Below are 25,699 nucleotides of genomic sequence, written 5' to 3' on the forward strand. Positions count from 1 at the left end.
TTTAATTTCAAAACTAGTAATTCTACACGTGCGATGCACGGAAAATAAATTATATTAATAACAATTTAATAAGTAATTAACTAAATAAGTTAACATTAATATGAGCCATAATAATATCATAAAAGCAAAATAATAAAAACTAGATAGCATTGTTTGTTTTATAATCGTAAAAGAAAAACCAAAATAATATCATAATAAATAGTAATATCTATATGTAAACCTGATCTATCTCAAATTTTAAAAGATTTATTTATAAACTACGTTGTAAGTTTTGTCGGAGACATGATCTTCATCATCACATACAAGCAAATTCAACCCAGCACACAGAATTACGGGTGAAACAACAACATTTAATTGACCATGTAAAAATACAGTTTTTAGAAGATATATACCAACATTTCGAAGAGATTGACCTTGTCTCTTATTTACAGTCATAGCAAATGAGACAATAATAGGAAATTGCTTACGTGGAAATATGAAGAGAATTCCTGTGTCAGATGGAGTCAAAGACAATCTTGGGATATAAACCTTTTGTGCAATACTACTTTGTGATATAACTTTTGCCTCCTGTACATAAGTTCTCATCTATGTAATTATAAGTCGAGTTCCATTACATAAACCTGATTGTTGATCAATATTTCTCAACAACATTACTAGAACACCAATTTTTGGTCTTAACTCATGTGCTGGTAGACCAGAAGAATGAATGGTGTTAAGAAATTCAGGAGTATGAATATCATCAAGACTATTGTTGTTTTCACCAAACGAACATTGACTATCAACATTTAAGTATATTTTTTCATCACCTGGAATCAAAGTCATAATGTAGTTATTCAATGTATCAACAATATTATTTGCAGGTGCTAAGATTGCCTTATTCTGAAAAAAAGAAGTATAATTCATATTATCCAATAGTGGTGGATATGTGGTATTAAGCATTGAAGCAATATGGTTGCATATCTTCTTAATTAGCAAGTCATTTGGTATTGTAATTTCATTTTCACCATCATTATTTTCTCCGATGTTCCCATCACCAACTTTTAAAATCCAACTCAAGAACTCTTTTATGTCATTGAGATCCGAACACAAAAATGTAGATTGGAGTCTCATGCTTTTTATCAATACTAAGACTCGACAAAATTGCCAAAGGTATGAGGAGTTAATGCTAGCATGTACAATATATTGTGTCGTCCCTTTTGGAATAACAGGAATAATTTTCCCGGAATCACCGCCCAAGACAAAAAGTTTTCCTCCAAAAGGAAGATTCATACTTCTTGGATTAAAGACTCTAAGTATATCCCTAAATGATTTATCAACAACTTCAAAGCAATGTTTATGAACCATATGAGCTTCATCCCAAATAATAAACTTTGACTTAACAATTAATTCAGATAAAGGATCACCTGGCTTAATACGACACATAGAATTCTCAATGATATTTATTGGTATGACGAGTCTTGAATGGGATGTCCTTCCACCAGGAATAAGTGATGATGATATTCCACTCGAGGCCAGTGTCAAAACAATACTCCCTTTGATCTAATTGCAGTAGGAATCATACACCAATGTCTTACCGGTTCCACCATAGCCATATAGGAAGAAAAGTCCGCCACGATTATCATTCACGCTACTTATGATTGTGTCATATATGTTCATTTGTTCTTCAGTCATTGTGGAAGTGGAAGTTAATGTTTGGTTCTTTTATTTTTCTTATGAAACAAATCCATTAAAAGATTTAATTTTGGAAGTTCAAATTTTCCCTGACTATAACCTAAAGAAAACTTTGGAGTTGTTGGATTGTAGTGTTTTTGAACTCGTTCATCATACCACATAATTGCTCCACAATTATGACATGTTAAAGAAAGATCACCAATATCCCAATAATCTAATACAAATAATACTTAGAACATGAGAATAGTATAATAGAATAAATAAATAATTTAATATGAATTTATAAAAGTATACCTTAATTTGAATCAATAGTTGACCCCGTGTTTTATAGGGTAAGTTCACTTTCTTGCATACCATCGTGAATATCATGTTCAAATTCAATTGCTGGAATTCATTAGAAATCTATTTAAATGTCAATAAAACAACAACATATGAAATAGAAAAATATGCAAATAATTTGTTTAATACACATACAATTAAATACTTAAATAAAATACCATCATCATTCGTGTCTAAATTGTTATTCACATCATTCACATCATTTGGATTTAACGATTTATATTTGTGCATGGGTTCCTCAAGACCTACAATAATACCATCATCGAATAATTGATTGATTTAGACCTGATTTTCATATTGATGAGTTGACTTTGAGACACAAAAATTAAAAAATAATTTATGCGAGATAATATATATATATATATATATATATATATATATATATATATATATATATTATTTTCCTAAAATTTTAATTAATTTAAAAATCTTAAACAAAAAATCATCTTATTAAAAGTATAATTTTAAATATGTCTGCATGCTTTAATATTCAATGCATAAACTCTAGGAAATAATTTGATATCCAATAAATTAATAAGAAAAAATTTCTATCAATATTAACTACAAACAAAATTAACCATTACTTATGGTTTTGATTTAATGCACTTAGTTTTACTATAATTTATTAAATAATTATTTAATGATTCTTGAGTGATTACAATATTATTTAACTTCTATATTATTTTTCATATTGAATTTCTCTAATATTTTTTACCAATAATTTTGAACTATCTAAATTTGAAAACATGACTATTGTTTTTTGAATGAAATAAAGTAAAAAAGATACCAACCGGATGAATACTGAGAAATTACTTGATATCTAATAAATTAATAAGAAAACAATTTGAAAGGAAAATTTATATAAAATTTAATCACCTGACAATTTCTTGAAGTACTACTTGATTCTTCATTTTGTTTCATTATTCATAAATCAGTGTTTATGAGTAATGATTAATATAATTAAATAAGTTATTAGCAAGAAAAATAGAAGAAAACTTTTCTTGTTAATAAAAATAATATAATATGTATAAAAAAAGATTATCATCAAATATTAATAGACCAAATTTTTTCCTATAGTATAAACAACCAGTAACTTAATAGATTTTCCATCTTGTTTAATATCCTTCTTCTTGAAACTTGAATCTTTGACAACTAAGATTGAATAAACAAAATATTTTGTGAGATATAAATATAATAAAATAACTATAATTTATTTATAAAAGTCATATTAATATACCTTTTCATCAAGGAGGAGCAATTCAATACTGGAAATTTCTTGTGGGTTGTTATACTTAGGAACTTTCTAAAAACTAATTACCCGACCGTATATTTTTCAATTAACTTTTCCAGCCACAATGAAGAGTGATATTTGAAATAATCCGTAAATTATATAAAGATGAATAAAAATACAAAAAGTTAATTATTATGAGATGTGATATTGAAGAGATATTAAAAAGGAAAGACAAAAAAAAAAGGAAACATGAAGGAATAAAATATTAGTAGAAAGTTAGAAATAAAATGAAAACCATATATTCTCAGCATTGTTATTTTTTAAAAAGCCACCTATAATTAACTGAAAAGAGAGACGTTATTGAGTAATTAAAAAAAATATAACATAAAAGAAATCATCAAAGATAAGGTGAGGTTAATTAATTTTATTTAGGTAACTGTCTAAACAAAATGCAATGTGCAGGATCCACAACTGATTTAGTGGGGTGTCATATCCACATATATATTTTGTTAGACTATTTCTCATAACATATATCATCAATTTTTTAATAAAATGTTACCATCTTTTACCTTCTAAACTACTCAGACTATTTCTCATATTATAACCTCCCAATTCAAAATTACCCATTTTTTTTAAGTTGATTATTATATTCTTAACATTATGACTCAAAATAAACAAAATTTTAACAAACTTCAATTTAAAAGTTTGGTCTATTAATATTTGACACCCTACTCAAAATAAGCAAAATTTTAACAAATTTAAATTGATTTAGTGAGATGACGAACTATTTCTCCCATTACAACCTCCCAATTCAAAATTAGGCACATTTTTAATAAGTTGATTATTATATTCTTAACATTATGATTCAAAATAAGCAAAAAAAATTATTGATTAAAAGAAAACAATATTAAATTAGAGAGATATCATTATTAAATAAATAAATATAGTCAGTATTAAATAAATAAATAAAATAAATATAATAAATTATAGATTTAATGGGATAATATATTATAATAATTTAACTATTAATTAATAAATTAAAAGAAAACAATATTAAGTTTTAGTCATTATTAAATAAATAAATAAAAGCAAAAGTTTAACAAACTTAAATTGATTTAGAGGGATGACGGGCTATTTCTCATATTATTACCTCCCAATTCAAAATTAGGTACATTTTTATTAAGCTGGTTATTATATTCCTAACATTATGGATGAAAATTAGCAAATTTTTTATTAATTAAAAGAAAACAATATTAAATTAGAAGAAATAATAATTATTAAATAAATAAATATAGTCATTATTAAATAAGTAAACAAAATAAATATAATAAATGATAGATTTAGTGGAATAATATATTATACTCATTTAACTATTAATTAATTAATTAAAAGAAAATAATATTAAGTTATAGTCATTATTAAATAAAAAAATATATTGTAAATTACAGAAGTAACCTCCGTTTTATGGTTAAAAATACTAAAAGACTTAACAATCTTAATATAATATATAAGATATGCATAAATCTTCCTTAAATTCTATTAAAATGACATAGACACCTCTTTTAAAATCTATTAAAATAACATTAACATCTCTTTAATCTTAATGACAACTATGGTGACAAAATTGTCAGACTCGTTAAGCATGTCTATGACTGTTTTGGCTCCACTTTATTGTGGGATGAACAAAGTGTTTAGGTCCGCACCTCTACTATGCCCGCTCCATCCACTATTTTTGTATAAAATTTTACAAACATATGTATTAACTCAAATTTTTGTATTTTAAGCCTTAAAAAAAATGTATCAATCCCTTTCCATAATGACTTTTTACGGATTTTTTAAATTTTAAACATTCTCAATTATGTCCGTTCAATTTTGCTCTATCTTTATTTTATTTTTAAAAGACTAATTTAAACGAGACAGAAATATACACTTTCATTTCCATATTATAAACAAATTTCAGTTTTTAGATTTATTAAATAAGTAATGTATGTTGTCTATAGACTAAATATATTAATTATTTAATAAATCTAAAAATTGAAATTTGAAGGGGGAGTATATCTACAATTTTCTTTTGTCAATAAAAACTTACTTCTATTAGTATATAATATAGATTTAGGGAGTGCCTATTGTCAAACTAAACTTTTTGGTGTAAGTGTTATTTTAACCAAACCTGAGGGTCCAAACGTGTGATGGTGGGTGTAATTCTTTTATTTATTGAAGAGAGAGAGAGAAAAAGTGCTAGTAGCAACTCCTAAGATAGAGACATCTCCGAATACTTGAGACCGAGTGCGGCAGTTTCCTCCATCAACAACCATTTTTCATATTCTCTACTTTCGCATTCTTCAACCCAGCTTCTTAATTTCCTTCACTAACATTTTCAAAACCTAAAACCACAATCTTACTTCTCTATTCTCAACACTTTCAATTCAAACCATGTCAAATAGAAACCGCGGCCACCCTCATCCTCCTCCGCCACCTCACGCCGCCTTATCTCCACCCATACGTGATCCAATATTTTCCATGCGAGGCGGAGGAGGAGGCCATCCTCCACATCCATCTCTTTTAGAAGATTTCCGTGAATCCCAATTAGGGTTAGGCCACCGTCCTCCTCTTCACCTCCACCCCGCCGCCGTCATCGAGGAACGTCTCGCCGTGCAGCATGGTGAGATTCAGGGTCTATTAGGTGACAATCAAAGATTCGCTGCCACACACGTGGCCTTGAAACAGGAGCTGGAGGCTGCTCAGCATGAGCTACAGAGGATGGCGCATTTTAAGGATTCTCTTAGGGCTGATACAGAGGTGAGGATGAGGGAAATGTATGAGAGGGCGGGTCAGTTGGAAGCAGAGCTTCGTGGCGCTGAGGCGGCTAGGGCGGAGCTTCAACAGATTCATGGTGACGTTAAGGAGCTTACTGCTGTTAGACAGGATTTGTCTGGACAGGTGCAGGCTATGTCACAGGATTTGGCGAAGATGACTGCTGATTTGAAACGGATGCCGGCTTTGAGGGCTGATGTTGATGCTATGAAACAAGAATTGCAATGTGCAAGGTAGTACTAGTACTAGTGTTCAATGTTTTAAACTGTGGTTGTGTGTGATTGTAATTATGTTGTGATCTTTGATGTTGCGAAAATTTGCATACTAATATGACTTATGGGACCGAAGTTGAAGTTGTGTTGTAGTCAGAGATTCAGAAAAGAATTTGATATTGTGACTGCAATTCATAAAATTGTTGACATTGTGACTGCAGTTTATATATGCTGCATATGATTATGACTTAGTTATGCTTTTCTTTGAATTACGTTCTGGTCATTGATTTGTGGACTGATTACCCAAGATTGATTCCTAAACATGGAAACCGACAATATATGTGCAAGAGTTTCAATTGCAACTCTTTAATAAATATTGGAGAAAGCCCTTTAACGGTCATCGGGGGGAGATAGTAATATGGATCAAATAATACCTTGATATGATGTCGTAGTCCTATTATAAACTGTGTGAGAAGAGATCACACATCATTTAAGTTGAAATCATTTTCATCGTTTGTTATATATGCATATATTTGTTATTTTTTAAATTATGTTTTGAATTTTAGGCGTGTAGGTCAGGTGAGCCCTGCGGTATGTTAACACTGTTTTTATTTTTTTGTTGCTTCTTCCCCTTTAGAGCTGCCATTGAGTATGAGAAGAAAGGATTCACGGAAAATTATGAACATGGTCAAGTGATGGAGAAGAAATTAATTGCCATGGCTCGGGAGATGGAGAAGCTTCGTGCCGAGATTGCAAATGCAGAGAAAAGAGCACGTGCTACTGTTGCTGTCGCTGCCGCTGGGAATCCAGGTATAAAATTGGGCTTGTGTGTGTATTTATATTTGCCTTGTGGAACCTCTGCTGATTAATTGACTACATCTTGCCTCTTTCTCTGAAAATCAAGAATTTAGACTAGTACAACAAGCAAGCCTTATCCCACTAAGTGGGGTCGGCTACATGGAGCAACTTTTGCCATATTGTTATATTCAGGACATTGCTTCTATCCAAATTGTTAATTTCAAGATCTTTCTCAATAGTTTCTCTTATTGTTAATTTAGACTAGTAATGTTTTAAATTTCTTTGCTGTCTTCTGCTTTGATTTTATTTGTAGGTCCAGGGTATAATGCAAATTATGGAAATTCTGAGACCGGATATGCCGGAAATCCTGGAAATCCTTACCCGTCCTATTATGGCATGAACCAGGTAACATTTGTTATATTTTCTTGAGCATTGTTGACTTTATAATACGTTTTTGATCTGAACTGAGAAGCTAAGTTGACCTGCCCTAATCATAGAATTACTATTGCTTTTCATTTCTCAATTAAATCACTTCCATTTAGGTTTCTTAGAAAATCTTTGAGTTGTTTGTTACTATGGTTGAATTGGGGGGAATGGCCCATCTATGCAATAGTAAAACCCATAATTTGTCAATAAGTACTCATGTATAGAGATGGCGTAATATTCATATGATATTTTAATGGACTCAGTTAGTTGGATTGAGGTTAATTTCTTGATATGGATCGCCTAGAATCCATTTGATATCCACCAATGATCTGCTTTAACAACCATTTTGACGAGTAGTTAATTCAATTGTGTACTGTATACCGGATAACCAATCATTGATCGTGGGGGTACAGATACAAATTTCATGCACACAGGAGGATGTAAGTAATAGAACTGATCAAATCAAGGCAATGAAATTGTATTTTTTTGAATGGAAAAGACGAGCTCAATAGTTCTACAATGGTGGAATTGGAAAATGAAAGGATAAACCAGAGTTCAAGAACTCCTAATCGGAGCAATACGTAACACTCCTACCTCAGGGAAACTCTGCTAACTAACTTCTCAACAATATTTCTACAGTTTCCAGGTTCCAACTGTCAGTAGCTTGCCAAGCTAACTGCAAAATATTGAACCACCAGAATAGTCTCAACCCCACTGTACTCAGGTGGAAAATTGTTACATTCTTCCAAATTTAGAGAGGTCACTATGGCAGCAATCATAACTTTGAACTAAGAAAAAAGAGAGCTTATTAGAAGAATCCAATGTATTTTTCTTAGCTGTCCCTTCTACAATTTCTAGAACTTTGACCAAACCAAATCTTTCCATCTTTGAGAAGATATTTGTACAGAAGGATTGTAGTACTGATGCCATTTTTGTTTCCTTATTATATTCATTCTTAGCTAGCAAACATTCACTAGAATTAAGATAGGAACAATCCAAATAACACCTGGAGAAGCAATTCCCTGATCATCAACAAATGCTCCCAATAGATCCAAGCCTTTATCTGTCCATATCACTAGATCAATACTCTTGATGCAGTGTATTACTTTATTTGGCAACTCGGGAGGAAAAGATAAGAAGATTTGCATCACCCGACTCATTTTCTCTGATGAAGAAAAATTCTGCATTTTTATTCCAAGTCTCTGCGCCTCCTTAAGATTTACATCCCTCTTGTTTGGGTCTTGAGCCTTTGGTTCTTTGCATCTCCTTAAGATTTACATCCCTCTTGTTTGGGTGTTGAGCCTTTGGTTTGGGCTGCTTCATCAACTTCACTAGAAGGGTTCGTGGAGGGAACAACATGCGGGCCCTTGAAATTTTCATAGACGACTACAAACTCACCGAAATAGATCGTTGATGAGACGCTGTACGATTCAGAGATTGCTGCAACAGAGTTAGAGCATGCACCTGAGATGGAGGCAAGGGTTGACTTCGTGTACGCCATTTCCGTCGGATCTGACCTGGATCTAAGTGGGGCTCTACTATGCCCAACGTTCTACTTTCCTCTCCAATTTACTGGAATTATGTTGGGCCTGGCCCATTAGGTTAAAATGACACCCAAATCATCAATTTCCCAATTTTTCCTTATTGTATCTTCAATTGCCTATTTTACCCTTACTTTCTCTAAACCTTTCTGTAAAGATGTGGGGTCATAACGAGGTGCTTTAGTTGTAAAAGCCGAAAAGGTGAAGTGAGCCATATACAGATATACCAACTCTAAATCCCCAAAATGCAAAAATATTAGGTTGAAATTGAAGCTACAGACTTACAAGCAGAATCAAGTTTGTTTCCAGCCAATTTTTTTGGTAATACGGCCTATTATCCAATTCAGAAAGCGAGTTGAGCAAGTATTCATCTAGCGGCAACACAGTTGTATCTTGAAGTCATCCTTGCTCAATTCCCAGGTTTCGACCTTGCGGTCAAGGTTGCTCATTTGGGAGGGGGATATTATTGGGAATGAGCCTGAGCACAATAGAAGATATAAGGTCTGGATGGGTAATCAACGAGGAATAAGTCGTAATTCAGTAGTTAAACTCATTTTCAAACTGTAACAGCTAGTTTTCGTGTGTGAAATTAAGGGGGTCTGGAATAATTACAAACAACAACTGGTTCTATGATATGGTACTCCCTCCATAACGAGATATAAGTAGTATTTGGCACATCTAAGTTGTAACAAAATATAGCAAAAATTGATTATTTTCACGCTATTTAATGATATACACCGAAGACGCCCTTCGTAATTAGCAACTCTTTTTTATGCAATAAAATGAGATGAGGGGTAATTTAGACAATGGAGTTAAACTTTTAAATGAGATTAAGGAAGAGTAAGTGTGAAAAAATAATTATCTTAAGAACCGTGTAAGCGGTTAGTTGTACTTATATTTGTTATGAAGGGAGCTGCTATTAAATAGACAGACTGCGAATACAAGTTGTGACAGCTTATATTGAGGAATACTGGGTGATAGTAAATTAGGGGATTTTGGATTGGCCAAGGAGGCATTGGAATTTTTAAAGAAATGTGGTGTTCAGGTGTAAACCGACCCGTCCTTTGTAAATATGGATTTTTCCTCTTTACTTTCGTTGGTGATAAACCTGGGCTTTTTTCGCCTGGTTTTCCTTTTAATATCAATTTTGTAATATTTATGTTTGTTCTGGAACTTTTTTTCTGCACATGTAAATGGAAGCTCTGTGCAAGATTCAGATAGTCAAATTTGTTGATTTGAGGTTGTTATTTGCCTAACTTCCACCTGTTTTAGTGTTGTCAGTTTGTCTCCATGGCATTATGTCGACAATGCTTATTATATCCGCCATACCATGTTTATATGGTGGATTTTGGGTTGGCCTCCATAATTCGCCATTGATATCTAACCAGCAGAACACCATGTTTGACGTCTCAAACTGGTCTGTTTAAATTGGTCAATTCGTTATGCGTGGATGACAGAATTTTACTGTGTAGCTTGCAAAGAACTTTGTTTATTTACTACCCTAAATGTATTTGATTAGTTCATTTACAAAATCCTAAATGAATTTGACTATACATGTATTGTTCATTTTCCACCTTTATGTCGGTTTGGATATGTTGTTACATACTAATACTTTTACCGGCAAATTTCAGGTACAGCCTGGTGTGGAGAATTTTCAACAGTATGCACCTGGACCTGGACCTGGACCTGCTGCTTGGGGTGCATATGACATGCAGCGAGCTCAGGGACATCGATAGACTTGTATCCTGTTAAGAAATCTTATAACTGGTTACCTGGACTGCCACTTTCTAGGTTGGCTCAAGGTTCTACTCATGGGTATCATGGGAAATTGTTTCTTGGATGCTCCTCAAAATTGTAGTTATATTAGAAGGCCTGTATTGGCTTGATCATGCAGTAGATGGTGTTTGTGGTGTCGATGAATTGGATATCTTGTTATATAGTAACAGCCTATTTTTGAAGTGTGGCATTTATGCTAACCTTACACCTTTGTCTTTAGCTTATGTTTTTCTTCCACTCTTATCTCATATTGATATATAAGGTCGCTTATCATCAACATTGTTCACTTACAGTTAGATTTTATGTAAATACTAGTTGTGGTTAATCACCACCAAAGAGAACAAGTTAAATAAAAGCTGTTCTTTTGTTCCTTTGTTCACTTGTAAGTTGTAATAGGCTTTCTGAAATTGTTTGTTTGAATTTGCGTAAGTACAATACATCATGCATAAGAGAGAATACAATTGTTCACAAAATAACAAACACAAAATAAGAGAACCAATCAAGGAAAATTAAAACATAAACATGTTGCTTAATTAAATCACCATTAGAAAAGTTAAAATCCTTCTTCTTAGCTTTTAACAACCCATAAACAACTTTTAAACTTTATTGGGCATCTCACAATTTGACATGGGTGATGATGCACATTATTATGAACAACATAAGAGACACTTGGCCATTTTAGTATAGTTAACTACTCACATCACATTCGAAGAAATGATTAGCATTTTTTTTCTAACCTAGAATCCCTTGAGCAAACTGACGAATTTTGTTCTAAAATACCATGAGTTAAGTTATCATTTGTCGTATTCTAAATGTTCTTCGTATGCGCCAAACGATTTGACTAAGATTTGATTGATAAGAACTTATATATTTCTTTTGCTGAATAACCTTTGTCATTATCGAGACTCCATGTCCATTTATCTGAAACATTAACCTACATAACCACATAAACCACACATCACAATACTATATAACATTCTCTTCCTCCCACGCAAAAATCTTCGGTCACCACCGTCAAGATTCCACCTCAACTAATTCATCACAGCGACTAATATATGATTCATATAAAGCTTCTACATGTAAGATCTCATACACTTGAATTTACTTTTTAAATGAAATCCTTATGGTTGGGGAGCCACTAATATATTATTGACATAAAGCATGTAAGATCTCTACACTTGAATTTACATTTAAAAAATTCTTATAGGTGAGAGTGAAGAAGAGAGTAAAATTAATTGAATTAGTTAGGATAATGTTTCCGCTCCTTTAGAATAAGGTGGTTTGGTGATAAAAACTTGAGATTTTTGATCTTGCATATTGTTAGAAAAATAGAAGTTCAAATTATATAAAAAAGGAGGAGATTCTAGTATAGAGTGTGGATAAATAGATGTGAGATGAACGAGAAGACCATTAATGTAAGGGTTAGAGATAGATTGTTTTGGTGGAAGAATATTTTCCAAATAGATATAGGTGGTCAAGAATCTACTCATTCTTACTCAATAAAAAAAAGTTTAAAAGAACCTTTTTACATAAATGTCAAGCTCTTCTAACACGTTATGGTATAAAGATTTCCAGAAAGCAATACCATCAAAAATTTCATGTTTGGTATGAAAATTGCTTCGAAATAGAACTGATTCAAATGATAATATACTTAGATGATGTGTGATTGGGCATGGATCTTTACCGTGTCTATGAGGGTATGGGAGTGTAAAGTCGGTATCTCATATGTTTTTAGAGTTCTTGGTTTTGGCAGGTGTATGGTTTGTTATTTATCAATGGGTTATGATTTCGATAACCTTGCAAGGTTTGTTGCATCTAGAACAATTTTGAGGTCAGTAACATAACATTCTAAAAATGTGTTGGTGTGGTGTGGTTTGAAAGTGTTTAGAGGAGCATTTAAAAGTTAAGAACCAAGAAAATTTCTCGCAATAAAGATATTTGCATAAAAAGATGGTAAATGATATTTGAGAATCTGCAAGATGAGGTACAATACATGGTCTCAAATTTCCAACAATAAACTAAGGCCTCATAATAGATTTGAAACAATTAAACCATAAATAAATAGGATTCTTAATTGTTTTATCACGGTCGAATTGTAACTAACCTACACATAGTTTCCAAAAACTTAAGACGACAATAATTGTAAAAGCAACTTACTGAAATTAATTACATATTAAAACAAATAACAACAAATATAGGAATGAACAATGGTGTTTGAATCCAAAGTCTTGTCATAGCGCTTGATATTGCGTGAGGATTTGGTGGGCATAGTATGTTATTTCACCGTTCTGCGTGGAGTGACAATATTAGAATTCATAGTTCAACTTGCATGCATATTGGTGATTCTAAATAGTTAAGTTGATCTTTTGCAGAATGTTTGTGTTGGTGTAAGTCCTAGAGACCAATATTTTTGATACTTGTATCAAATTATTTATTAATAATAAAATACATTTATTTATTATATTTATTTTTCCAAAATAATAAAGTCAATATAAAAGCTAATCCGTTTAATGAAACATTAAATGCGACTTAATCATGAAATTCCATTAAACGTAAGCATATATCCATAATCAAGCTTTATCGTAAAGTGGAATAATATTAAAACATAAAGATTATTATATCGATAGACTGATGATCACATTTCATAGATCATGGATAAAGAGTTATCAAGTCTTCACATAAGAATGAATGTTGTGAGTAATATTTATATTGGATTAACCCATCATGAGAATACTACATAGAATGTTATGCAAATGTCATAAGTTATTCTCAAAGTGATAATGGTATATACCATCCTTCAACCTGACACCACTATGAACCTTAGATGTAGAGTCCAATGCTTTATTTCCACTCAAACATTGTATGTAATAATATGACCATTATCCTATGTCTCTAACATGCATTAACACCAAAATTCTATTGTCCATTATACTATGTCTCTAACATGCATTAGCACCAAAATTCTATTGTCCAACCTCAAATAGTTGTGACTTCTACATAAGTCCAATTACGATTGCTTAACATAACGCTAAATTTTTGACACAAAAGGCATAGCATTCTAGTTAGTGAGATTGTAAGTCTCCCCTCTTTCATGGTATTATGTGAAAACTTGGCCTTTTTTCCTTCCTTTGGAAGATGTCTTGGTTCAAGGATCCATGCTTGTGATAAGTGGGTTGAGTGTTCTCCAAAAAATGACTTAAAAGAAAAAGAAAAAGAAATAATAACCTTTAACTCATTAACAACTAACATTTACTTTCAAGTTATTTACTTTAATGCACTTTACTTTTAAGCTCTATTCGTTTGCCATTATTCATACAATTCTAATTGTTTATGTTAATGTCTTTTTCACTTTGTCCATTAGGGTTGTATTTTGTGATATATTTTGCTTGTGTATATTGTGTTGTTTGGTCTTTGGCCATTAATGTACATAACTAGAACAAAACCCCTAAAAAACATCTTGTGTGAATTGTTAGTTTGATCTGAGACAATTAGACTTAGAATTTAGGCAACACTCCCTATGCAAAGGACTAGGCCAATGCCAACTTTCACGTAACCAAGTGCTTGTAATCTGAAACTTCATCTGATATATCATTAAAGATTCATTTGAGTTCATCTGCAACATGATCATTGTGAAGCTGTTATTTTGAACCCGTGACTTGTAGCATTATGGAATTCATCTACTACAAGGGCAAATTTGAAGAAGATCATGGAATGGTTAAGCTTGGATGTGGCTATCTTTATTTGATGCCTTGCTTTCGCGGTGAGAATCAGATATCAAGCTATTGTATTAACTTGAATCACAAAACATTAAATGTTCACCATCAAATTTTAATTTATCCAAGGGAAGGGGAAAAGATCGAATAAAACCCTAATTGTGCAATGTAAAAACAATGCAAAAAGATCTAAAGTTCGGGGGTTGGTTATACTAAGGGAAGGTATTAGCATCCTCAGTATCTATATTATCCTATAGGAACCTTTTGAAAGTATTTGTGTTATGTTATTATTTGTTTTCTATTATTTGGAAATGTTTTATTGGGATGGACTTAAAAGTTTTATTAAGTTTGCTCGCCAAAACTTCGCGGTCATGTGCCTATGTATCCTTATAAGGACGGAATCAGAGCAACCGTAGTTCACCTGGCTAAGGGTGAAAGAACACTTGGTAGTGATCAAGGTTCCAAAGGGGGAAGTAAGTGTTCATAATAAACATACTTACAAGAGTGTAATACCTCAAAATTTGCCCCCCTCATTCATGCATTCATTTTTAGGTCATTTAACATTTCATATTGCATTTCATCATGTCAATCGGAATTAGATCCAAGAAGCTTGAATATCATCCAAGACACTTTGTGGGTCCTATCTGGGTGATCAGTCAACACAAGGGAATGACTTGAGATACTTCCAACATGTTCAAATGGGGTCTATTCATCAGTCAAAACGTTAATCTTGAAGGAGCAAAAGTTTGTTCATGAGCTGTCATGCTCGCTAGGCGAGCAGAATGGGTCGCCTAGCGAGTCCCAAGAAAAGCCACCAGAATCACCTACGCTCAGAGGAATTTCTTGAACTGTCATGCTCGCTAGGCGAAGCCCACGCATTTTGAAAAAAATAAATAAATAAAAAACAAAAAAAAAACAAAAAAAAACGAAACAAAAGACGAAAAACGAAAAACGAAAAATAAAATAAATAAATAAATAAATAAATAAATAAATAAAATATAACAGAAAAATCTTGGACTTGGACCTCTCTCATTTGAGCCCACAAAGCCACGAAAATCAGGTTATAAATTCTAAAAAAAATTCAGTGAAAAAACGCTAGAGAGATTCTAACTAATTCAGAGCAACCTCCAGAGACTGAAGGGAACTCATCTGCAAAGAACCAATTCCCTCTCATATAAACCCTAAGATTGTTCTGCAAAGCCAACGGTGCAATTCAATTTCAATCGATCCTCCCCAATCAGTTTTTTGTGAGGGCTCACATGACTCCTGAAAGGATAGCTTGCTTGGCATTCCACTTTATTTGTGGGATACCATTTGGAGATTTATTCCGATTACCTGTATTGACTTGCTTTCTTTGATGGTGCCAGCTCGGGAGATCTCTGGGTTTCTTATTTCTTTAGTTGTTATTATTTCAGAACTTTATCCGTATGGTAGACCTCTTGATCCCTTTATCTTTCCCGCATTTTACCGCTTTCTTAGCTGGAAGACCTCGATAGGAGGCAATGTTTTCTTTTGTTTGTTTACTTTTGTGCCCAAAGACCTCCAAAAGGAGGCACCAGTGCTAAAGACCTCTACGAAGAGGCAATTGACGGATAAAAGGGATTAGTAATCAATCCTCAGTTATTCAGTGTGTCGTTCTTTATGCTCGCACTACGTGCTGATGCTTCAGAACAAAAGCCCAAGATCTTTTGTCCGGTCAGTCAGTGGAGAGGGTTCCACCTTTCTGAATCCCCACTTTTTGTCATGAGCTCACCCTGTCTAGGGTTAAGAGCTATGAGGTCTTATCCTCATTACCCTTTTGATCTGCTCACCCTGACGTTCAATGTCAGTGGTTAAGAGCCCATTTGATTACCTATTCCGTGGCTTGTTTGTCGAGGTTGATATGACCCCTCTTGACTAAAGCCTTACCCATGTAGGTTTGAGCCCCCTTGGTGGCATTTTACTTTATGCATGTTTGTTTTGTATGGTGTGATCGTCTCCCCATAGGATTGCTAGGCTTCGTATAGTCTCTCGTTTGCATGTCAATTAAGGTAGCACTGTTCCTTCGTCTAGGACTTCCTTTTTTGTATGAGCATTCCTAAAACCCAAACAAACTCATTGATTTTTCTTCTCCTAAGAACACGTTAACTCCTTCTACTACAGGCGAGTAAGTCTCCAAAGGTCGAGCATCCGGTAGATTGCGTAGTAACGTCGTTCATCTAAAAAACACAACCCTTAACCCGTAGTTAGCCGAACTACGGTTTGCTCTGATTCTCATTCCAGATGAGATACGTAGGCATAAGACGCGATGTCTTAGCGAGCACACTCCTCTTTAACCCATAGGCAGCCGAGCTACGAAGACTCTGATTCTCATATTCAGATGAGATACGTATGCAATGGATGCGACATCCGTGCGAGTCATTTCCTTTTAACCCCTCTTTTAGTAAATAGTACATTAGATAAACCCACACCCTTTAGACAAGAACAACAAAAGTGGATCCCGTAGAGTACTACGGATGCGTAGGGGTGCTAATACCTTCCCTTCGCATAATCGACTCCCGAACCCAAGATTTGGTTGCCAGACCTTGTCTTTTCCTTTCCTTTTTTTCCAGGTTTACTTCGAGCGTTTCCTTTCCCTCCTTTGGGATAAATAACGCACGGTGGCGACTCTTCTGTCATTTCTTTCCCGTCAGTTGTTTTTTCGCATCTCCTTTTTCAGGTTGCGACAACTGGCGACTCTGCTGGGGACCCTGGTTCCCCTGAGCGAGTCCCTCCTAGCTTTTGTAGGTTGTTTGTTTATTGGGTGTTCATTCTTTTGTACAATTATTTATTTTTCAGCATTTACCTGCTTCATTGCATTGTGTACTTATCATTGCTGTATCTGTTGGCTCTGCTGTTGGTTTGTTTGTTTGTTTGTTGGGATGGGGTGTTCTATGAGAGATAAGCCCATTACCCAGGCTTGAGTGTACACACAGGTTTTAGAGTGGATAGTCATGAGGCTTGCGAGGCGTGTTGCTACGTTAAGTCGTTCATGAAGACCCACATCCATACGAGGTTTCTTTTGGATATATTCTGTCCTATGGGTGTTCCATAACGGCAGATGTTCCTCTAGAAATCGTCGAATCTGGTGACCATTTCCCGAGAACTCAGTCGAGGCCTCTCCTCCGAGACGTGATTATGTTAGCTCTGGTGGGCGCATTCTCGCTGATCAATCCGAGGACCCCGAGACTGGGAACTTGCTATTAGGATGTCCTGTTGAGGGGAGTCAGTGGAGGTCTTTTATCCCGTAATAATGCCAAACCTTCAGTGGTAAACGTATTATTCTCGACAGAAGGGCCGAAGTTGACAAACTTCTGTTCTTAGAACCTACCAGTGAGGGGCGGGCTAAATTCAGGAAACCTTAACCTCCAACCAACCCGGTTTTTTGGAGCAGAGTTTTGATCTTGTATTATATTCTTCAGTGGGTTTCTCTTCAGACAGTGTGACCCAACAGATATTCAAGCAGATACAGCAACCTTGATTTGCATGTCACTGCATTGCATCACATCATTTGCATTCATATCATTTAACACATGTTTATCTATTCCCAGGGGTTCATATCTTCTTCTTGATTCTAGTCGGGGTTTTCTTCTTACACTGTTTATCAAATGTGAGACTGGAATCAAGGGGGTAGAATGCCCTTTGGAATTGATAAACATGTCATTGCATTTGCATATCCATCAGCATGTCTTGCATAACAGGTACAGCCGCAGTATTCTCAGTTATTTGGTGTTCCACTAGCAGGATAGCTGATTCAGGAATTCACCGGTACGGTACCCGCAGAAACCACCAGAGAGTAATGGAAAGCCTACAAGCAGAGCTCGCCGAGATGAGGATCCGCATGACCCAATTCATGGATGTGGTTCAAGGGGTGGCTCAGGGACAGCAAGAGCTCAGGCATATGATGCAGAGGAATCCCGCCACTACTCAACCAGAGACGTTGACTGATCCCCCAGCTGGAGAGGCTAACAGACTCAATGGACCGGGGCCTATCCCAATCCCACATGGCAACCCTGGTCAACAGCCCGTCCATGATGACCAGGAGGATCAGTTCCCCTTGCTTCAAGAAGACTTTGGTATGGGTCATGGTATGAACCCTATGTTTCGGAGACTGGAAGAGAGGTTGAAGGCAGTGGAAGGACATAATCCTTTGGGAGTAGACGTTGCTGACTTGGGATTGGTCCCAGGCGTGAGGGTGCCACCAAAATTCAAGGTCCCGATATTTGACAAATATAGTGGAAACTCTTGCCCAAAGACCCATGTGCAAGCCTACTTCCATAAAATGGTTGCATACTCTGACGATGAAAAGTTGTTTATGTACTTTTTCCAGGATAGCCTAGCTGGGGGATCCCTGGAATGGTATATGAGGCTGGACAGAGCCCACATCCGCTGCTGGAGGGATTTGGCTGAGGCTTTCGTGAAGTAGTATCAGTATAATGCAGACATGACTCCGGACAGAACTCAACTTCAGAATCTGTCTCTTAAAAGCAATTAGTGCTTCAGGGAATATGCTCAACGTTGGAGTGAGACAAATTCCCGTGTTCAACCTCCTATGTTGGAGAAGGAAATGGCTAACATGTTCATGAACACTCTTCCCGGACCTTATTTGGAGCGCCTGGTGGGTTGCAATGCCTCCAACTTTGCTGATGTAGTCTCTACCAGAGAGAGGGTGGAGAATTACCTAAAGACATACAAGACCCAGAGTGGAGGTGGATCTTCATCAGGGGTGAAGAAGCCGTTCATTCAGGGACAGAAGAGGAGAGAAGGGGATGCAAGTGCCATATCTTCTTATCAGAACAGGGATAACCGGAGGAATAACTTTCAGAACTATCATCAGCAACCGTATGTTGTGGCTGTGACCATTCCACCTGTAACACCACTACAACAACAACAACCACAACATCAGCAAACTCAGTACCAGCAACAACCATCAGGTAACAGACCCGCCTATCAACAGAGGCAAAGGATGATGGACCGGCGTTTCGACACTCTTCCAATGTCGTACGCTCAGTTACTTTCTAGTCTTCAACAACTATCACTTGTGCAGTTACGCACTTTGGCTCCTCCCGTTGGTAGACTTCCGATGGGTTACGACGCCAACGCTAGGTGTAGCTTCCACTCTGGGGCACCTGGCTACAATATTGAGAACTGCAAAGCTTTTAAGCACGTAGTTCAGGACCTCATAGATTCAAAGGCCATCGACCTTGCACCGGCTCCGAATGTCGTCAACAATCCCATGCCCCATCATGGTGGTGCAAATGTTAATATGATGGAAGGGGAAGCCAGATCCGTCAAAGATACGTTGAAGCTGAAGACTCCGTTGTCGGATATCAAGGGATACTTGTTGAAGGCCGATGTTTTCCCCGGTTGTGGGAAGGGTTGTTTGGATTGTGATACTCAGGGTGGAGGTTGTTTGAAGCTACAGTAGGGTATCCAGGCATTGCTCGACAAAGGTATCCTCCAGGTTGAAGATTTGTCTGTCCAAGAGTCTGCAGAAGGGGTTGAGGAAGAAGTGTTTGAAGATGCTACTGATGAATTCGCAGATGTTGTTCCTACTGATTCTGTGATCCACGATGATGTTGTCGCTGATATTCCAAACATGGAGTTTGATTCTGATGTACTTGCTGAACTTGATTCCGATGTTTCGGATGTGTGTACTTCAACGCCTCAGACTCTTCAGGGGCCGATTACTTTCTCCAGCGCTGGCGTCATCCAATATGGCCAGGTCTCTACGGTCAACGATGAAGATGGGGATAATGATTGCGACATCGGTAACTGGGTGCGTCCGAGGATCCCGGGTGAAGTCATCAACAATTGGTCTTCTGAGGAGATTGTCCAAGTCACTTTTCCGAAGGAGTAATTTTTCTTGTTTATTCATGCATATCCAAGTCTTACGTTCCGCCCAGGGCGTAATGACTCATTGTAGGGCTCATCTATGTGGATACCTGCATTTTTATCATAAATAAAGGACGTCTTTTTGCATTCAAATATTTTGTTCACCGTCTTTCTATTTTTGCAGTTTTCAAAAATAAAAAAAAGTACATATTTGGCAATGTTTTGTTTAGTTGTCACTTCTTGTTCACACTCATAAGCATATACCATCACTCATGCAGATGCACGTCACCGGATCCTATTGATAACGATTCTGCTCTGGCTCGCTTCGACTTTGAAAATCCAATCTTTCAAGCTGAAGAAGAGGGTGATGAAGACTGTGAACTCCCTGAAGAACTTACCAGGTTATTAAAACAGGAGGAAAGGGTCATTCAACCGCATCAAGAGTCTGTTGAAGTGATTAATCTCGGCACCGAGGACGTCAAGAGAGAGATCAAGATAGGGGTTGCTTTGGAAGATAATGTGAAGAAGGGGTTGATTGAATTGCTGCAAGAGTATGTTGACATCTTCGCCTGGTCTTATCAGGACATGCTAGGGCTTGACACAGATATTGTGGTACACCGTTTGCCTCTCAAAGAAGGTTGTCCTCCGGTCAAGCAGAAGCTCAGAAGAACAAGACCAAAGATGGCTGTCAAGATAAAGGAAGAAGTGCAAAAACAGTTGGATGCAGGGTTTCTAGCAGTCACAAATTATCCGCCATGGGTTGCAAATATCGTTCCAGTACCTAAGAAGGATGGAAAGGTACGGATGTGTGTTGACTACCGGGATCTGAACAGAGCTAGTCCTAAAGATGATTTCCCATTACCTCACATCGACATTTTGGTGGATAACACAACTCAGTTCTCGGTATTCTCCTTCATGGATGGCTTTTCTGGCTATAATCAAATTAAGATGGCACCATAAGACATGGAGAAGACAATATTCATAACCCCATGGGGCACCTTCTGCTACAAGGTGATGCCGTTTGGTCTGAAAAATGCCGGAGCAACATATCAACGAGCGATGGTGACTCTGTTCCATGATATGATTCATCATGAAATCGAGGTTTATGTTGATGATATGATTGCCAAATCTCAGACGGAAGAAGAACATTTGGTGAATTTGCAGAAATTGTTTGAGCGTTTGAGAAAATTCAAGCCGAGGCTTAATCCGAACAAGTGTACTTTTGGGGTGAGATCTGGAAAATGACTGGGTTTTATTGTTAGTGAAAAAGGGATTGAGGTGGATCCGGCCAAAGTGAAAGCGATACAGGAAATGCCTGAGCCAAGAACAGAGAATTAAGTCCGTGGTTTCTTAGGGAGGTTGAACTACATCGCAAGGTTCATCTCTCACCTAACAGCCACGTGCGAGCCGATATTCAAATTGCTGAGAAAAGATCAGGCTATCAGGTGGAATGATGATTGCCAAAGGGCTTTCGAGAAGATAAAAGAGTATTTGCAGAATCCTCCTATCCTTATGCCTCCGGTCCCAGGGAGACCGCTGATTATGTATTTGACAGTACTAGACAATTCCATGGGTTGTGTTCTCGGTCAACACGACGAGACAGGTAGGAAAGAGCATGCCATCTACTACCTGAGTAAGAAATTCACAAATTGCGAGTCAAGATACTCGATGCTTGAAAAGACGTGTTGTGCACTTGCATGGGCTGCAAAGCGTTTGAGACAATACATGCTGTCTCTTACAACCTTACTGAACTCCAAGATGGATCCAGTCAAATACATATTCGAGAAGCCAGCTCTCACCGGAAGGGTTGCTCGTTGGCAAATGGTACTGACAGAGTACGATATCCAGTATACATCCCAGAAAGCCATCAAAGGGAGTATTCTGTCAGACTATCTTGCTCAGCAGCCGATTGATGATTATGAGCCGATGAAGTTTGATTTTCCAGATGAAGACATCATGTTCCTCAAGATGAAAGATTGTGAAGAGCCAGTTGTTGAGGAGGGACCTGATCCAGACGAAAAGTGGGCTTTGTTGTTTGATGGGGCTGTCAATGCCAGAGGAAGTGGAATTGGCGCTGTCATTACTACTCCGAAAGGTGCCCACATGCCTTTCACCGCTCGTCTGACTTTTGAGTGCACAAATAATAAAGCTGAGTATGAAGCCTGTATCTTGGGTATTGAGCAAGCCATTGATTTGAGAATCAAGACTCTGGACATCTTCGGAGATTCAGCTCTAGTGATCAATCAAGTGAATGGTGATTGGAACACCCTCCAGCCCAATTTGGTCCCTTACGGAGATTACACGAGAAGACTATTGACTTTCTTCAAAACAGTAAAGCTGTATCATATACCTCGTGATGAGAACCAGATGGCAGATGCTCTTGCCACTCTATCCTCCATGATCAACGTGATTCGGTGGAACCACGCTCCCAGGATCGACGTGATGCGCTTCGATAGGGCCGCATATGTGTTTGCTGCTGAACTGGTAGTTGACGACAAGCCCTGGTATCACGACATCAAGCGCTTTCTGAAGAATCAAGAGTACCCTGCAGAGGCATCCAACAATGATAGAAAGACTTTGAGGAGATTGGCAGGCAGTTTCTTCTTGAACAAAGACGATGTGCTGTATAAGAGGAACTTCGACATGGTTTTGCTCAGATGCGTGGATAGACACGAAGCAGACATGTTAATGCAGGAAGTTCATGAAGGCTCCTTCGGTACTCATGCCGGCGGACATGCAATGGCTAAGAAATTGTTGAGAGCGGGATATTACTGGATGACCATGGAATCTGATTGTTTCAAATATGCTCGGAAGTGTCATAAATGCCAGATTTATGCTGATAAGGTACATGTGCCGCCAAATCCTTTGAATGTGATGTCTTCGCCGTGGCCTTTTGCTATGTAGGGCATCAATATGATTGGAAAGATTGAGCCGACCGCCTCCAATGGGCATCGCTTCATCCTTGTTGCCATCGACTATTTCACTAAGTGGGTTGAAGCAGCATCGTTCGCGAATGTCACCAGACATGTGGTTGCCCGTTTTATCAAGAAAGAAATCATTTGTCGCTATGGGATTCCTGAAAGAATCATTAATGATAATGGTTCTAATCTCAACAACAAAATGATGAAGGAGTTGTGCCAGAACTTCGACATTCAACATCACAATTCTTCCCCTTACCACCCTAAGATGAACGGTGCTGTTGAGGCGGCAAATAAGAACATAAAGAAGATTGTGTAGAAGATGGTAGTTACGTACAGAGATTGGCATGAGATGCTACCCTTCGCCTTGCACGGGTACCGTACTTCAGTACGTACATCGACCAGGGCAACCCCTTACTCCCTTGTGTATGGTATGGAAGCAGTCCTACCTGTTGAAATGGAGATTCCTTCTCTAAGAGTCCAGTTGGATGTCAAGTTAGACGAAGCTGAATGGATTCAGACAAGGTTCAATGAGTTGAGTCTTATCGAAGAGAAGCGAATGGTAGCCATTTGTCATGGGCAGTTGTATCAGAGTCAGATGAAGAGAGCCTTTGATCAGAAAGTGCGTCCTCAATGCTTCCAGGTCGGATATTTGGTGTTGAAAAGGATCCTTCCTCCTCAGACAGATCACAGGGGCAAGTAGACTCCTAACTCTGATGGACCGTATATTGTCACCAAGGTTTTTGATGGTGGGGCCTTAATGCTTGCAACTATGGATGGTGAAAACTTCACTTCCCCTGTGAACTTAGACGCAGTTAAAAAATACTTCGCATAAAATAGACCCGCTGGACAGTAAAAAGAATAGTCCAGGCAAAAATGGGCATCCCGACAAACCAAGAAAATGAAAAGGTTCGGACAAAAATTAGGGATTAAAAATGAAAAGATCGTACACCCGGTAAGTTGAAAACCTGAAAAGGCAACTTAGGCAAAAATGGGTATCCCGGTGGATTGAAAACCTGAAAAGGGCGATCCAGGCAAAAGTTAGGGATTAAACGAATGACTGCGTTTTGAGTAGTTCTGAATCTCATCTCGTGTCAATGACTGGAAACTTTTGAAGGATAGGAAACAGTCCAATCACTCTTTTCAGAAAGCTGATCATCTGGAGGATCTTGAAGACGAGCAAGTCATAGCAGAATTAGAACCCAATAGAAATCCATTTCACATTACCATTAGATTAATTTCTGTTTTTATCTTTTGTGCGATTACCTCTTTCCAGGGATTGCTTCCTGATGTAAATGCCTATTCAGAGGCCATTCAATCAATAAAATCATGTTATTCAGTATATCTCTGTTTTCATTTTCATTTTACTGTTTTGTTTGCAAAAATGATGTCCGAATTTTTGATAAACATTGCATCATGAAACATAAGAGCTTTACAGGTACATGCTTAATAAACATTTAAAATTGTTGTAAATGTTAAGTGCTTTAGATCGTCTATTCAGAACAGGTACCCTCGGGGAATTTCCTTAAGGTTCCCAGCCGATGATCGCGAATGTTTTCCCCCAACAGTCAAAGTTGGTATCTTATCCCTGCAGAGCTGATCAGAGCATTGGATTCTTCGATCCCCAACAGGCTCTCACTGCTGTACCTCCCCCAAGCGGTTGTTTCAGAATATACACTCCCCAGTAGAGTTGACAGTGTCAGACTATATATCCTTAGCGGAGTTGACAGTGCCAGACTGTATCTTCCCAGCAGAAGCGGCTGCTCCTCAGGGTTCGATGCCAGATCGATGATCTCGACGCCAGATCCATGGTCTCTTTCCTTGAAGCAGAATCTCGGTACCGTATCGGTGTTTGCTTCCCCTGCTAAGTCGTCTTTCTCGTAGATTATGGTTGCCAGAACCACTATCGCTTTCCCCAACAGCAGGTTTTCAGTGCCGTTCTCTCCCCAGTCAGAGTCTCGGTATTTCGTCATTGTTAGAACACCGTGTGGCTGGTCATTTCCCCACAGCGTTCTTTGCGTTGTGCATCTCCAACAGCCTTGCCAGGGTCCAGAAGATGGTGATCATTTCCCCAGCAGATTCCCTTGCCTCGGCTTGGCATTCTACCCAGCATTTCGCATCCCTGCATGTAGAATCATATTGCATTGCATCCTCCCAAATCGCGTAGTATTTCCATTTTCATGGAGCATTACGCCATTGAAAAATTCAAACATACGCATGTAAGCATAAAACATTCTCGGTATCCCAAGTGATGAGCCAGAAGTTGTTTCCAGTACTCAGACTGAAGATTGTTCATGACTTACCTTTATTATTCCCAGCAAGGGTCATTGGCCCACGCACCGCCTCTATTATCTTTCCCTATTTCTGCCGATACTGACAGGCATGAAGTTTTTCCGGTATTCAGACC

The 25,699-nt window shown here is 37.0% G+C and overlaps 2 protein-coding genes and 1 pseudogene across 2 annotated transcripts in view; 1 reads left to right on the forward strand and 2 right to left on the reverse strand.

Moving 5' to 3' along the window:
• Positions 1 to 225: 225 nt before the first annotated feature.
• On the reverse strand, positions 226 to 1,422 carry LOC127105341 (uncharacterized; annotated as a pseudogene).
• Positions 1,423 to 5,385: 3,963 nt separating this feature from the next.
• LOC127134358 (protein FLX-like 1) lies at positions 5,386 to 11,027 on the forward strand. Its single transcript, XM_051061797.1, has 4 exons — positions 5,386 to 6,288; positions 6,905 to 7,077; positions 7,379 to 7,470; positions 10,664 to 11,027. Exons 1-4 carry the CDS (start codon positions 5,675 to 5,677, stop codon positions 10,766 to 10,768), a joined length of 984 nt encoding a protein of 327 aa, XP_050917754.1. The 5' UTR covers positions 5,386 to 5,674; the 3' UTR covers positions 10,769 to 11,027.
• Positions 11,028 to 11,649: 622 nt separating this feature from the next.
• Positions 11,650 to 25,699, reverse strand: part of LOC127105352 (uncharacterized) — a 30,215-nt gene continuing 16,165 nt past the window's right edge. Inside the window, exon 3 of the mRNA XM_051042526.1 lies at positions 11,650 to 11,742. Coding sequence (XP_050898483.1) covers positions 11,650 to 11,742 — 93 coding nt within the window. The remainder of the gene's footprint in view (positions 11,743 to 25,699) is intronic.

Source organism: Lathyrus oleraceus, chromosome 1 (genome assembly GCF_024323335.1).
Source record: "Lathyrus oleraceus cultivar Zhongwan6 chromosome 1, CAAS_Psat_ZW6_1.0, whole genome shotgun sequence".
NCBI classification, from domain to species: Eukaryota; Viridiplantae; Streptophyta; class Magnoliopsida; order Fabales; family Fabaceae; genus Lathyrus; species Lathyrus oleraceus.

Bases quoted from the DNA above. Each gene is read 5' to 3' on its own strand.
- LOC127134358 (XM_051061797.1), top strand. From the start codon at position 5,675: ATGTCAAATAGAAACCGCGGCCACCCTCATCCTCCTCCGCCACCTCAC. The intron at 6,289-6,904 runs GTAGTACTAGTA...CTTCCCCTTTAG, and splicing joins CAAGAATTGCAATGTGCAAG to AGCTGCCATTGAGTATGAGA. The intron at 7,078-7,378 runs GTATAAAATTGG...TTTTATTTGTAG, and splicing joins CGCTGCCGCTGGGAATCCAG to GTCCAGGGTATAATGCAAAT.